Genomic DNA, 14,376 nt, shown 5'->3' on the forward strand with positions numbered 1-14,376 from the left:
TGCCATATATTTTTAGATTTATGCAAAAAAATAAATTCATATTAGTACTTCTGATAGGTCTATTAGATAATGTCAATGTTTATATCCCCCCCCCCCCTTAAAAAGGTGTATGATCCTTAGAATACTGTTTAAAAAGGTTCTAAGATTTCTAATAAATACATCAGTATTAGTAAATGCTGATCAATAAACACAATAAATGATGAATTTTTTTATTTATTTGAAAGAATAATTCACAGCTCTGAGTGAATTTAACTCTAAACATCTTTTAACATTAAGATGACTTCTAACACCTGGCAATGAGATCAGGATGTTCTTAGGTTCATCAGGTCTTGTATGGCAGTACCCATAATGCAATCGTGGTGTTGCTGACCAGGGAGGCAGCTAAACTGACCTTGTCAACGAGACTTCTAGTCGGCTGGCAGTCTTGCCGAATAGATTCTCGGCGGCCTGATATGTCGTGCTTCCGCTGCTGGGAATGTGAAATCTCTGGTCTCCTTGAGTGCGTCCAGAGGTCTGTGAGCTTTTGTCTAGTTTAATCTATTTTCGAGCTGTCTGGTTGTGTGTATACCCTCCGACAGTGTCGGATTTTTTTGGATTTAGGCTGTTATTCAGTTAGCACTGATTCTAAGACTCGACATTTCCACTTTTTGCAGAGGTATCAAGGTGCTGATTTATCGACGCGTACTCGTCTCATCGCGGCTGAAAAGTGGCAACGACTTCTGGTCGTAAGCCCTGTTACAAGCAAGGGAATACTCCCTAGTCCTGCTTGCTATCTTTTCAGAACGAAGGCGGTAATCTGTGATTTTCAAATTGATCCAGTAGTGGCCAAGAGGTACAAAGAGTGACAGGGTAATACAGAAGCTGCCTATAGCATGCTGCGGGTAGTAGTCACGTCAGTGGGCTGGCCAAACTTTTCAAGTAGGAGCGTCGCGTTGATGTCAGGACAGGCTAGAAAATAAAGTCAGGAAGTCCAGGCGAAAGAGAAAGCCGGAGCCCGTTCCTACGACCTCGTCGGAGGATGAGGCTTTGGAAATGGATAAAGGGACACCTGCCCAAGGTAAGTCAAACCCTGCAGTAGCGACATTTAAGAAAGCGGTGGGCAGACCTGGCAGTTCTGCTCCGCTGGCCAAAGCAGTTCAGGGCAACCTGGACTACCTCATTGATTTCTTGGTTTTACCCGGCAGCTCGGCTCAGGTGCAAGGAAGACAATTCTTCCTCATTTGTTAAAAATTCAAGAGGCCTTCTCTACTGTGGCAGAAGGCTATAAGATCTTGGCCTCTAAGACCAAGGAGGTCAAAGTGGTTCAGAGACCAGCTCCTGCTCCAGCAAAGTCCTGGCACTATGCTGACGTCGTTCGCGGGCAAATAGAGGCCAGCCAGGCCAAACAATTGGAGGTCTTGTTCGTCAACAAGGCAGAGGGATCGACTGAGACAAATTCTGACTTCAAAAAGAACTTCCAGGCTGCCCTTCGTGACAGCTGGACGGGCCTGCGTATTAGAGGTGTAAAAAGAGACCAGCAAGGGTCTAGTTGTGGTTGCCGACAACAAGGAGACGGTCCAGGTCATCAAGGATTCACCTGCAGTGCAGAAGTTTGAGGTCAAGGTAGATCCCAAGCGAGGTCGTAGGCCCCCTGTGTCATAGTCTATGACATTGACCGTAGTCTCTCCGATGAGGAGGTTCTGACTCTGATGAGATAGTAGAACACCGACTTGGGACGAGGCTACGTTCAAAAAAGAGTGTAGGCTAGTCTTCAAAACAGGAAAGCGTGATGCCATTCGGTATCACGGTGTTTTTGAATTAGGTGCTGGTTTTTTCAGAAATTCTTGTCGGAGAGTAGAATTTTTCTGAATGTCGCATCCTGTCGCGTCAAGGAATACCTAGACATGCAGCTATGTTTCAAATGTTGTCGCTTCAACCATAGGGCCAAATTCTGTAAGTATGCTTCGGTCTGAGCGCATTATGGTGAAGAGGGCCACAAGCGTGACGATTGTCTGCAGAAAAAAAAGGCTCCGATTTGCGTCAACTGTAAGAGGTTGCGTAAGAGTCATAGGCACTCCATGAATACCAAGGAGTGTGGTTGTTTCAAGAGGGCAGTTGAAATTTATTCCAACTCTCTTGATGGTTAGGTTCGGTCAACTAAATGTCGAGGGTGCTTAAGCAGTCCAAGTTGAGTTAGGTGAAGTTGTCGAGAGATGGAGCCTCGATGTTGTTCTTCTGTAACACCCGTACGTGGTCAGGGGTGATCTGCCAGGTTTTCAAGGTTGGAAGAAGTTTTTCGTTGGTCACAGCACAAGTGCCGTACAATGCAGGAAGCCTTTAAATAGCATCTTCATACGGCAGGATTCTGACACGCATCACGTCGTTGTCAAGCTTGCCGTGGATGGTCTGGACGTGGTTGTCATTAGTTCATACTTTCAGTACAGGGATCCCGTTACACACCATTTGGAAAGATGGGATAGAATTGTTAAATTGGTAGCGGGTTGTCCTATTTTTATAGGAGTTTATGCGAATGCCAAATCACCTCTTTGGCACAGTTGGATGACGGATGATGGCGGCGAATTAATCGAAGGTTTTATCGCGCAGCATCATTTTGATGTCTTTAATGTAGCCGGTGAATTGTCTACCTTCGCCGGTGCAGTTAGTTTGCGGAGGGCCTTCCATGGTACCAACATCGATGTTATCATGGGTAAGGATATCCCGGTAGGATTCTTAACTGGTCTGTAGTTGACGATTGCAAGAGTGATCATCGGCAAATAGTTTTTGAAATGGTAGGGTGGCTACATGATGTTTTTATGGGGAACGTTCCTGTTCAGCAGGGGCGATTCCTGCACAGGCGTGCGGATTGGCCTAGGTTTTTAAACATTCTTGCGGCTAGGCTGCAAGTTTTTGCTCGAAGTCTGGACGAGGTCCCGTTAGACAACCTGGCAGAGAATCTTTCTTATGCGGTAGTTGAAGCCGCTGAACAGTCGATTTCCACGAAGAAGCAAGGGTCGAGAGAGAGTGGCTGGATGGTAGACTCGGGACTTGACCGCGATGAAGCAGACTGTGGACTGGCTCAGGGGAGCCGCACAGCGTGAGGGTGATTCTGATTATCATGCAGTTATGGTTGCGGATTATCGTCGGAAGAGGACCGAGTATTTTCACAAGGTTAGGTCTTCTAAGCGTGATTCCTGGCGCTCTTTTGTACAAGAGCAGGAAAACAAAACTCATGAGGTGTTGTCTATAGAGTACTCTGTCATAAGTGGAAAAAAGACATTCTTCTGTCGGCTCTCTCGACCCAGGTGTTTGTTATAGACAAAGATCGTGCCCCCACAATTCTGATGAACGATCTGCTTCCAGATGATACTGAGGTTGGTGAAACCTTGTATCATCGACGTGTTCGCAGGGAAGGTGTTGGTTTTTGATCTGAGAATTTGTCTTCTAAGATTACTGAGGTGGAAGTCCGCCAAGTAATTTGTAGCCAGCTAGGAATAAAGCCCCCGGATATGATGGTAACACAGTGGAGCTCCTTGTTCGCACGTTGCCAGTGATTCTTGGTTCTTTGACTAGGGTTTTTAATAGGATGTTTTTGCTGGATATTTCCCAGCACGTTAGAAACGTGATGTGTTGAAATTGCTCGTGAAAGGTGGCGACAAGGATACCACTGTAAGTTCTTTTTACCGTCCTCTGATGCTCTTGCCTGTAGTAGGTTATGTTTTCGAGAAGGTCTTGTACCTGCGCATTAATTGTAGGTTGACTTCTAACCATATTCTGAAGGACGAACGGTATGGTTGTCGCTCCGGCAAGGGCACAGAGGATGCAATTATTAGGCTAATGGATCTGGCTTCGTCCAGCGAGTACAAATATGTGCTTGGCGTCTTTTTGGATATATCCGGGGCCTCCAATAACTTGTGCTGGCCCTCTGCCTTGTTTCAACTTCAGCACCGTGGGTATAAGCTAAATGAGATTAGAACTTTCTCGAGTTACTTCAGCGACAGAACCGTCGTCCAACGTGACTACGGCTCGGAAGTAGGAAAGACCCTGTCAAAAGGTTTTCCGCAGGGTAGTGTTTTAGGTCCACTCGTCTGGGTCGTTGAGTTCGACTCTCTCATGCGGTTGCGGATGCCCAGTGGCTGCCGCATCGTGGCATATGCCACGATGAGTTGCTGCTGGCCGAGGGCAATTCGCTTGCCGAGATAGAGCTCAGAGCGACGCAGGCATGTAAGGTTCTCAGGTTGTGGAGTCTTCACCATAAGATGGTTTTCAGTGCGGAGAAAACCACTATGATGCTTCTTAAAAGTCATCTAGCCGCGACCCGTCATCCGCGGGTTGTGTTGGACGGACGACCTTCCGATTAGGTATCAGATTAGGTTAGGTTAGGTTAGGTTTCAGAATCTGGGTGTTATCCTTGATGAGATGCTTCAAATAGAGGGTACCTCCAGTTTGTTGCAAAGAAGGCCATTGATACCTTCTTTGGTGTCCGTAGAGTCATCCATCCCGATTGGGGTTGAATTATCGTACCTTGCGTATTCTTTACAAAGGTGTCTGTGAGGCCATAATGTTGTACGCTGCGCCCGTCTGGGATTCGGTATTGATTTGCTCCTGATTTTCGAGCCAGATGTGAGAGTGGTCGTTGCGAATCCGTGAATTGTTGATAGAAATGGAGATGCAGCCATCACAGATGTATCGGGCAAGTACGCGATTTATGGCATTAAAAGGGGTGACAGGTTCCTGGTTGTTTCCTGGCTCGGAAATCAGGAGCAAATCAATACCGACGACGCCGCCTACACCTGTGAGCAGTCGGGCTCCTGTTTACGTGGACTTGCAAGCAGTTCATTTCCTGGCGTGCTTACAGTCCCGACCGCCCATCCGGTGTCCCGTCTCTCCACATGCCACGCATTTGGCCTGCTCCTTGTATTCTGCCCACTTGTGCCCTAGGCCGCCGCAGTTAAAGCAGTTCCTACTGTGACCCGGCTTATTAAACTGCGCTGCAGAGTGCTCATACTCCCAGCGTATGAGCTCATACTCCCAATCCCGTAAGGGAAGACACCCGCCTTGTGACGCTTCCGGTCGCCACATCACGCACCCGTTTCTAGCCCTGATGGGCTTTAATGGGAGTCGTCTTTCGCGCTCTAACTTTTTATATCTCATAGTAATAACCCAGGCCTCGTTGGGATGCCACCGATGTAAATGCCTCGGTAGACATGTACATCGGTGATTTTTAAACTCAGCTTTTGCCTTAGCTGTAGGCCCTCGTCCGAACATCTTCATGCCCTACATCGATGCCCTCGCCTCGTTGGAGCTCGTGGAAGCACGAACCCCACGCCTAACTATTATTGAGCCAATTTCTTGTAAATGTCTCGAAATTTGAGGCAAATTAACAACATATCACCAAAAATGTTTTTTTTGCAACAACGAAATTTAGTCATGGTTCCCTTAGTGAACGTTACTTTAGTTCATGTCTCTGACTTTAGGTTAATTTATGGACTTCGGTCTGGTCTACAAGAGAGAGGCGGACAGACCTACTCCCACTCAGCTCCATCGCAGAGTCCTGCGTGATATTTACTTTTATCAACTATCGTCGAGATGCCGCTACATCTCACGGCTGCATGGGATCCATGCCCTCGGCAGTGCAGTCGCCATCCCGCCGACAGTATCGTGTGCTGCTTCAAACTGCTCTCGTCAAATCCCCGCTACACCTCACGGCTGCATGGTAACCCATGCCCTCGGCAGTGCAGTAGCCGTTCCGTTGATTGCTAACATTAAAATAATCACCACAATATCTACCTAACCGTGGCTCGACGCCAATACGCCTACCTGCGGCCAACAGCCCAGGCGGTCCCTAGCCAACCGAGGTACTACTCTACCATACCCCTTCAGCCGTCCTGCTCAGGGCGAGGAATCGAAGGAAGCCAGCCACAATAGTCCATTCTCTGCGACTTTTCCAGTTGACACGCAGATCAAAGGAGTCCACACTCTCGAGTTCCCTAACAACTCTGATACGTTCAGCCTTGTACCGGGGACATACATAAAGGATATAGTCCACAGTGTCATCGACACTACAGTCCGGACACAAGCCGGAGTCAACCAAACCAAACCTAACCAAACTATTCCTAAAGACACCATGTCCCGAAAGGAATTGAGTTGTATTCCGATTGGAAGAAGCCTAATTGCTCGCAACTCCCTAACATTTGGAAAGATACCATCGACTAGTAGGAGAATCGTTCCAAATAGCTCGCCAAGAGTTAAAACCTTGGTCTTCAATTTCTCGCATACCCCCAGAAGTAAGAAAGCCTTCCTTCTTAGAAATGTACCGCTTGCTACGTTCCGTAGCTAGAACGTCAATAGGTTTAATGCCAACGATCACAGATCGTTGGCATTAAACCTGAGATCGTTCTCCTGATTTCCGAGCCAGATGTGAGAGTGGTCGTTGCGGATCCGTGAATTGTTGATAGAAATGGAGATGCAGCCATCACAGATGTATCGGGCAAGTACGCGATTTATGGCATTAAAAGGGGTGACAGGTTCCTGGTTGTGGAGATAACAGAGTACGGTGATCTGTGGACACGTCTCCCCAAACTGTGAACACGAAAGTTTCGAAGAGGTCCTTGGAGGTCAGGAGCGGATAATTAGACGGGGTAAGAGGTTTCTTACCCCGCAAGAATGACTGGTTAGTCATTCTTGCCGGAGACTTTAACGCAGAATGCGTTGAGTTAAGGAGCTTGAGATCTTCAAGAAAAGGTTATGAACTGGCAGAGCTGCTGGATTGGTCGGCTTAACGGTGTTGAATGTCCCCGAGGTCCCCACCTTTATAGGTAGAGGGGGGCCTGTGGTGGACATAAATTCAATCTCTGATCGACCTGTTCCACGTGTATCAGAGTGGACTCTGTTTGAAGATGAGCTAAGTAGTGACCACGGGCGTGGTTTTCACTGTCCTGGGTGATCGACTGGTGATACAGCGTCCAAACAAACGATAGTACTCGACCGAGGCACAGGTGCGCAGTGCCACGCAGATAGAGGACCAGGTGAGTTGATGGAGGCAGTGACTGAGGCCTGCAGAAGGGTAATGCCCCCCGATGGACCGGTCCGGCGGAGAGTGCACTGTTGGAATGACGGAATCTCTACTTTAATGGCGGAGGAGCAATCGGCTCGGCGAAGATTGCAGCGCATGTGAAGAAGAGACCTCGATCGTCTGAAGGAGCAAACCGAGGAGCATCGCATGGCGAGAAGGAGACTGAGTATGGCCATTAAGCAGAAGAGGCTACTGGAAGAACTCGATATGAATCAAACTGGGCAGGGCCTATCAAATTTTCACTAAAAAAAACTTGGTAGGCGCCTTCCCCCATTGCCCAGGAGCCAGACGTTAGGGAACGTTAGGCTAACCCTTGCGTGAATCCGACTGGATGGAAATGCGGTGTGCACATCATAACCGCTTCACCATAGAGGAGCTCCAGTGGGCGGTCTCGCGTATCAACATCACCAAGAGTCCAGGACCGGATAAAGTCCTGGTGTCTTGGTAAAGAGTATGGTAGAAAGACACACATGACTGATCCTAGATGCGATTAACAATGCCTTGGGGGAATGCAGGTCTCCACGGCAATGGAAGGAGGCCAGGCTGGTTCTCCTACCCAAACATGGAGCACAACACTGTGAGGGTGCAGCCTTTCTACCTGTTAAGCACGGAAGGAAAGTTGTATGAACAGCTGATATCGGAGAGAATAAAAACGGAACTGTTGGTTAACGGTGGTTTTTCACAGCGCCAATACAGATTTACGAAGGGGAAGTCGACGATCGATCCAGTCAGCTATGTGGTAGGCTGGACACGGATATTGGTCTAAATTAACATGATTGGTGAGCACCCGGGCACCCGTTACCCTTAAAAACGATCTCAAGGCATACCATGCCCCAGATACTGTACAAATTTATACAAGGATCTTCCTTTAGTCGTAGTGTGCCATTCCAGATGCCATGCATTCATCGCGAGGCTCTGCAGCCTCTTTCGCAGACGGGAGATGGGCAAGTGAATTTCCGATCATTATGATCACCGTTCCGTTCCGGCACTGGCTCGGCTCGAAATCGCATCCCAAATATCTCGGCCTCCCGACCTCTTCGCAATTTTTACATTGCTGCCCGAACCTTCACCACTAAATAGATTCGGAGAGCCTTTCCAAATACGATGGTAGCCTCGTAGGAGAGGGTTTTAAAAACACCAGTGCGTATAATTAAGGCTCTACGCTGGGCACTCCTTAAATTTTGAAGAAGAGCTCTAAACATATCCAACCTACACGCCCAAATGGGCGCCGTGTAAGAGGTCAAGTTTTTAAAGACACCTCGGTACACCATGTACATTTGACGGCCTGACAACCCATAATCTTTCCGAGCAATCCTCCTAAGTTTGTGCACCACTGATACAGCGTCCACCGCTACTTGCTTAATGTGCTTGCTAAAGAGAAACAAAACACCTGCAAAAAACGCCGTAAAACAAAAAACGCTTCAAAAACAAAATGCTGCATTCCGCCTTACCAGACTTCGCGGGAAGCTGCCCTTCGGGCTTGGCTTTCCGTCATTGCCGCGCACTCCTTGTGCAGATCTGACCGCAGTCTTCCCTGCACAGCTGGTGACAGAAATTTCAGCTGGATTTTTAGTGCAATCCGCAACACTAGGGTGCTCCACTACCACTGTGGAGACCTCTGAGACCTCCTTTGCGGAGAATTAGAGCCTCGGAGGATATCTGCCGGTTGACCTTCTCGGCTGGAAGGGATCCCTGGCTATCAAGTCCTTGGCCAGGCTGACCAAGTTCTCCAAGTAACTTCCCCGGATTGCTCCATCGCAGCTTAAAAGAAAATACACCAACTGTGACGCCAGGCACTACGTACACATCTTGAACGACTCTATCACCTAACCCAACACAAGGTAAGCGTTCAACAATTTCTTCCTCGAGATGCGCCGTCTGTTCTCACACAACCCACTCGAGAAGTGAAAAACTAAAAGCTCCTAATGACCACCGGCGAGGTCGGAGCGAAATCGCTTCTCGAACCTGTCAGAGGATCTGAAACTTTCCTTGGCCTCACGAACTATGAATAAGGTCACCGATGTACATTGGAAATATTCTTATTTAGCCTAAGATGGTACTAATGCAACACACTGCTCCGCTATCGCTATTTTGTTTGCACTCCGCAGCAACATAGGTTGACTAATCGCCACCGATTGCTGTACAGTCCCGACAACGTGTAGAACACTGTTTTTGCAGAAAATCGCGCTGGTATTACAAAGCAAGTTTACAGATCGGGGCCAGAGGGTGAGAAACAATCCAAGGCTGAAACATGGGGAGTGCTACAGGAGGAGTGGAAGACCAGGTTCCTCTCTGGCCACGGGGATTTCATGGCTTACTTACATTGGTTTGGAAGAAGAGCCTCCCCGGAGTGTGCATATTGTACGCAAGTAGAAACATCAGAGCTCACGTTTTTTAACTGTGCTCGGTGGGATCACGTCTGGATACAGATGGGACTGGCGTGGTTCACCCCAGATAACATCGTGGGGTACGTGCACCTAGGCAGGAGGGAATAGAACGCCGCGGTGAAAATGATCGGCAGAATTCTGAACGCAAAGGAAGAGGAGGGCAGACTCAGGGAGGCGGCTCTATGAGGCTAGGAACAGGACTTATTGATGAGAAATGCTTGCTTTTTTTTTTCTTTTTTTTTTTTTAATAGGAGAAGTAGGGTGAGGTGCACCCATGTATATGTGAGCGACGGAATGTTATAATTTAAAAAAAGGGTTGAAGCGTGATGATGTGCACGACCAGAGAGGTAGCCTTTACTACCGGGTTGGTCTAGTGGTTAACGCGTCTTCCCAAATCAGCTGATTTGGTAGTCGAGAGTTACAGCGTTTAAGTCCAGTTATTTTTACACGGATTTGAATACTAGATCGTGGATACCGGTGTTCTTTGGTGGTTGGGTTTCAATTAACCACACATCTCTGGAATGGTCGAACTGAAAATGTACAAGACTACACTTCATTTACAATCATACATATCATCCTCATTCATCCTCTGAAGAATTATTTAAACGGTAGTTACCGGAGGCTAAACAGGAAAAAGAAAGAAAAGGGAGGTAGCCTTTGCCTAGGATATTCGGGATTCCCGACTCCCCCACATTCAAGTGTGGGGGAGTCGGGACACCCCGATGATGGCATAAAGAACGCTCAAGGTATGTGTGGGTTGCGAAGTGAAGGATGGCGAAACGCACATCTGGAACTGAGTAGTGACGGCATGGGTAGCTCCTTAGCGGAAGGGCATATCGGCTATCCGGAAGAAGAAGTCGGTGTGTCCTAGTGAAGTTGGGGAGACCCCGGTGGGAAAGCCCCAGAAGGTGGTTAGTTAGGATAGCCAAAAACTGCTGCCACAACACTCCGAGGTAACTGTGTTTTGCTTAACGGTGAGGACCGGTTGCCTTGGGGGTCTTCATCAGGTCTGCAAGCCTGCTGAAAAATAGGTAATACAATGCTAAACTGTAACTTTTCTCTGTTCATCACTACCGTTAAAGCCCATCAGGGCTATGAAGGGGGGGACGACCCCGCAACGTCACTAGACGGGTGTCTTCCCCTACAGGGTTGGGATGTTCATTACTATATCATCTGTATGATAAACATCAACACTCTCAGAGAAATTAATCCAGACTGTATATTTTAGGTGAAAATTATATTACTTATATCTTAGCTGCTTCATATGCACCTAGGTTAAAAAAAAAAATCATAATGAAAGCAACAAATTAATTTGGTATTTATGATGTAAAACAGTACTTTATATTTATTTTTCTAAATTGAGTGAAGTAAATAGATAGTGAACATGCCTAGAAAGTTGTGATGTTTTTCTTACTTACTAACACATGCTGTATTTTCTGGTTGCCATTTCCCAAATACGCAGATTGCAACAAAATTATTATCCACATTTCTTAATGCAAAACCTTCTTTACAGTTTATAAAAATGTGTTGGAAGGGATTTATTATTTCATTTTCTTCAATCGCAACACATTCTTCAAAATTTGAACAGTTGTATCTAGCATATTTTGTTCCGATCGAAAATTGAGGAAGTAAACATTTACCTGGTGGAATGCTGTAAGAAAAAAAAAATGGTATTATTTATAACTGAAACTTTATATAAATCCATCGATATATATTTGTATGCATGCACAAACACCACAGTTGTACAGTTAAGGTAAAAAATAATTGCACAAAAATAGTTGAGTATAATCTGGCAAAAGAACTTAAGAATGAAATAAATTATCATAAATAATCCAATAAGTAACAAACGAAAGTTTCTTCCTTTCAGATTATTCTTTAAAGAATTTCTTCAAACAATAATAAACACAATGTATGCATTACTGAGGAAAACGCAGGAAAAATCATTTTTTCAAATGCACTTTATCCACCCTGTAAATCATTCAAAAAAATGTTTGCAGTGTGTTTTACATAATTGAAATATGGTCTCGTATCTTTGAACACGAAGCGTAAGACAACATTCTAATGATGGTGAATTTATGGAAGACTTAAACGTGTGATGTATAATGTATTTGGGCGAGTATAATGTACAAGTTTAAAACAATAGTATCATGTAGTAAAAATTTTGGTTCTGAAAGTTACATTTCTGTTATTAAAAAATATTAGGCTGAGTTTACGCAAATATAAATCATATTTTCCCCTGCTGAATACAATCAAATCTCGAGATCTACACAAACATTATCATTTTACATTTTACACAGTAATTTTCATTTTCTACAGTAATATGATTCTTCCTTGAGTAGCTGCTTTATTATTAAATTTCTGTTGTAAAATTGTTTATTAACGGAAAACAATCTTTTCCACATTATATCAAATGCGGACATAGCATCTCTTTTCCAAAGGCCCGCCAATGCAAAAATATTGGATAAATCGACCTGAAATTTGATGAGGATGAAGCTACAGGTACTAATTTTTTTAACTCTAAGGCCATTTATATTTTAACATGTAAATCACACATTCTAAAAATATTTTTTGTCATAGTTCTAGAGCCCAGATATAGGGTATACAAAAAATGGATGAAAAACTGTTTTCCCCATGTTTTCCTTTAAAATTAAAAGGTGATATTTATTGTTGATTGAATAAGTTCTTTACAAACAAAATAAGAAAAAAACAAACTTTGGTTTGATATATGTTGCATTTTTTTATGATAATTTATTGAGAAATTATTACAGTCTAAGCTCCGGTTCATTTGCCAAACTATAATCTTAAAGTTTTAAGTTTTAGACTCTTAAAAATATGAAATATCTTGGTCATACAGTAGTACACTTTATGTAAAAATGTACTATTCTTTAATCTGAGTTGTTAGCATAACAGTTTAAGTATTTTCTACGATCAAAGTTGATAGCTAAATACAGGTTATTATGAATTTTAATTGTAATCCTAAGATATTTATTTTAATAAAAATTAATGAAACTTTCTAGACAATAATATTTAATTGAAAATTCATATCTTTATTTTTAAATGATTTATCATTCAGTTTACAGTTTTCAATGACTTTAATTAGAAATTACAAACACTCCTAACTACTTTTGAATTACGTGTACGGTAGTTTCTTTAGAACTTAATGAGAGTCATTTATTACCTATGGAATGCATGATCACACACACACACACACACACACACCATCTCTCAATTCAGAATAAGAAGAACATATCTATTAAGAAGATAATTCCTTTGTTGTGAGAAAATTATATAATTGTATTATATTATTGTATATGCATATATAATCTCTCTAAAAATATTTTTACATTAAACTTTGAGTAATATGAAGGATGAGTATTTAGTGTAGCATATGATAAAGTAGTGGTGATTAATGAAAAAATGCAGTCCAAATTAGAAAAATTTAAAACATAAAAGTTGCTACTATTTTTGCAAGGAATATTTTGTTGAATTTATAACACATTTGCAGACCCTTTCTGGTGAAAATGGTTTTTGTAATTTTTATTAGGATGCATTTAAAAAAAAATCCACTATCAAATAAAATTTAATTTGAAACAAATTTCTTCAGAAATATTTAAAATATAAATTTACACAAATTCCCCCTCTGAATTCTTTAAAAATTAAATATCTTGTATCTTTTGTTGAACATTTAGATTGTAATGGGGGATGTAATAATTTCTTTTACATTCAAAGGATTAATTCAGTATGTGGTTAACATCCTAAAAATTACATAAAAGATACCTAAAGGGCATTTTTTTAAATTGGATTCCTGAAAGTAAGTAATTGATGTATTTATTACTATTATCTCTAATCATATGTCTTAAAATAAGTATTACATTATTAAAAAAATATCTTTCACCTGTCTGGAGGTTTACGGACTGGTTTATCCAGGTTATAACCACATAACATACTATCCTCATCAGAACCATCAACACAGTTTACTTCACCATTGCATTTCTTTGACTCATCAATACATGCTCCATAAGCACAACGAAAGCTATGCTGAAGACATCTGAAAATGTAATTTACAGTGAAATAATGAAACCTACATTTTTCTATACTAATATTCTAATACAACTATTACTATACTGTAACTATATACGACTATTATCTAATGTAACCAATGTAAAATTGTATTAGGCAATATCTTTTCTCAGATATATATTACCTAATTTTCTACAAGTTTCTTTGAATTTGTTAATTATTAAATAAATTAAATTTCAGCATATACATTATCATGTCCTCTTGTGCTTCAAATTGTAGCAGTAAATATTTTCAATGTGTTTTTTCCAGTCAAATGCAGTAATTTGATAGTTGTCAACTTCATTATCCTATTTTTTTTAATCAAATTACATATATTATATTGATACTAATCAATAACATTTTTCATAGTTAAAAAAAATAGATAATGGTATGAAGACTAATTCATTCCAGTTTTGTGTCCATTTGCATCTATGTATTACATATAATTCATCTCTATATATCAGCAACTTTGATGCTTTATAATAGTGAGGGATGATTTAAATTTTGTAACCGTTCATAACTTTACTATTGTGTTGTTGGATCTAAAAAAAATATGGGTGTCAAGCACAGTTCCAGAAATTTTTTCGGGGAGAGCCATAAGAACTTTTCAAGGAGTGCGTTCATATGTGTATGGGTGTATGTATATATATATATGTGTGTGTGTGTATGTGTTTGCATGAGCGCGTGTATGTGCTTTAAGGACTGCAATTATAACTATTTTATATATTTTATATGCTTCTTTTATTTTACACACACCAACAATTCAAAATGTCAACTTAATTTTTACTACTAACAGCGATTTATGCATACTACATAATTATGTAACTTTCAGTAACAATTTCAAAAAAAGAACAAAGTTAGAATATAATTAAGGGCACA

The 14,376-nt window shown here is 42.5% G+C and overlaps 1 protein-coding gene across 2 annotated transcripts in view; it reads right to left on the reverse strand.

Annotated features, from left to right (window-relative positions):
* Positions 1–14,376, reverse strand: part of LOC142325162 (coagulation factor VII-like) — a 91,241-nt gene that overhangs the window by 49,622 nt on the left and 27,243 nt on the right. For both annotated transcript variants that reach the window (XM_075366565.1, XM_075366566.1), the window contains exons 6-7: positions 13,334–13,486; positions 10,857–11,089 (exon numbers count right to left, since the gene is read on the reverse strand). In XM_075366565.1, the coding sequence (XP_075222680.1) occupies positions 10,857–11,089; positions 13,334–13,486 (386 nt within the window). The remainder of the gene's footprint in view (positions 1–10,856; positions 11,090–13,333; positions 13,487–14,376) is intronic.

Source organism: Lycorma delicatula, chromosome 5 (assembly GCF_047948215.1).
Source record: "Lycorma delicatula isolate Av1 chromosome 5, ASM4794821v1, whole genome shotgun sequence".
NCBI classification, from domain to species: domain Eukaryota; kingdom Metazoa; phylum Arthropoda; class Insecta; order Hemiptera; family Fulgoridae; genus Lycorma; species Lycorma delicatula.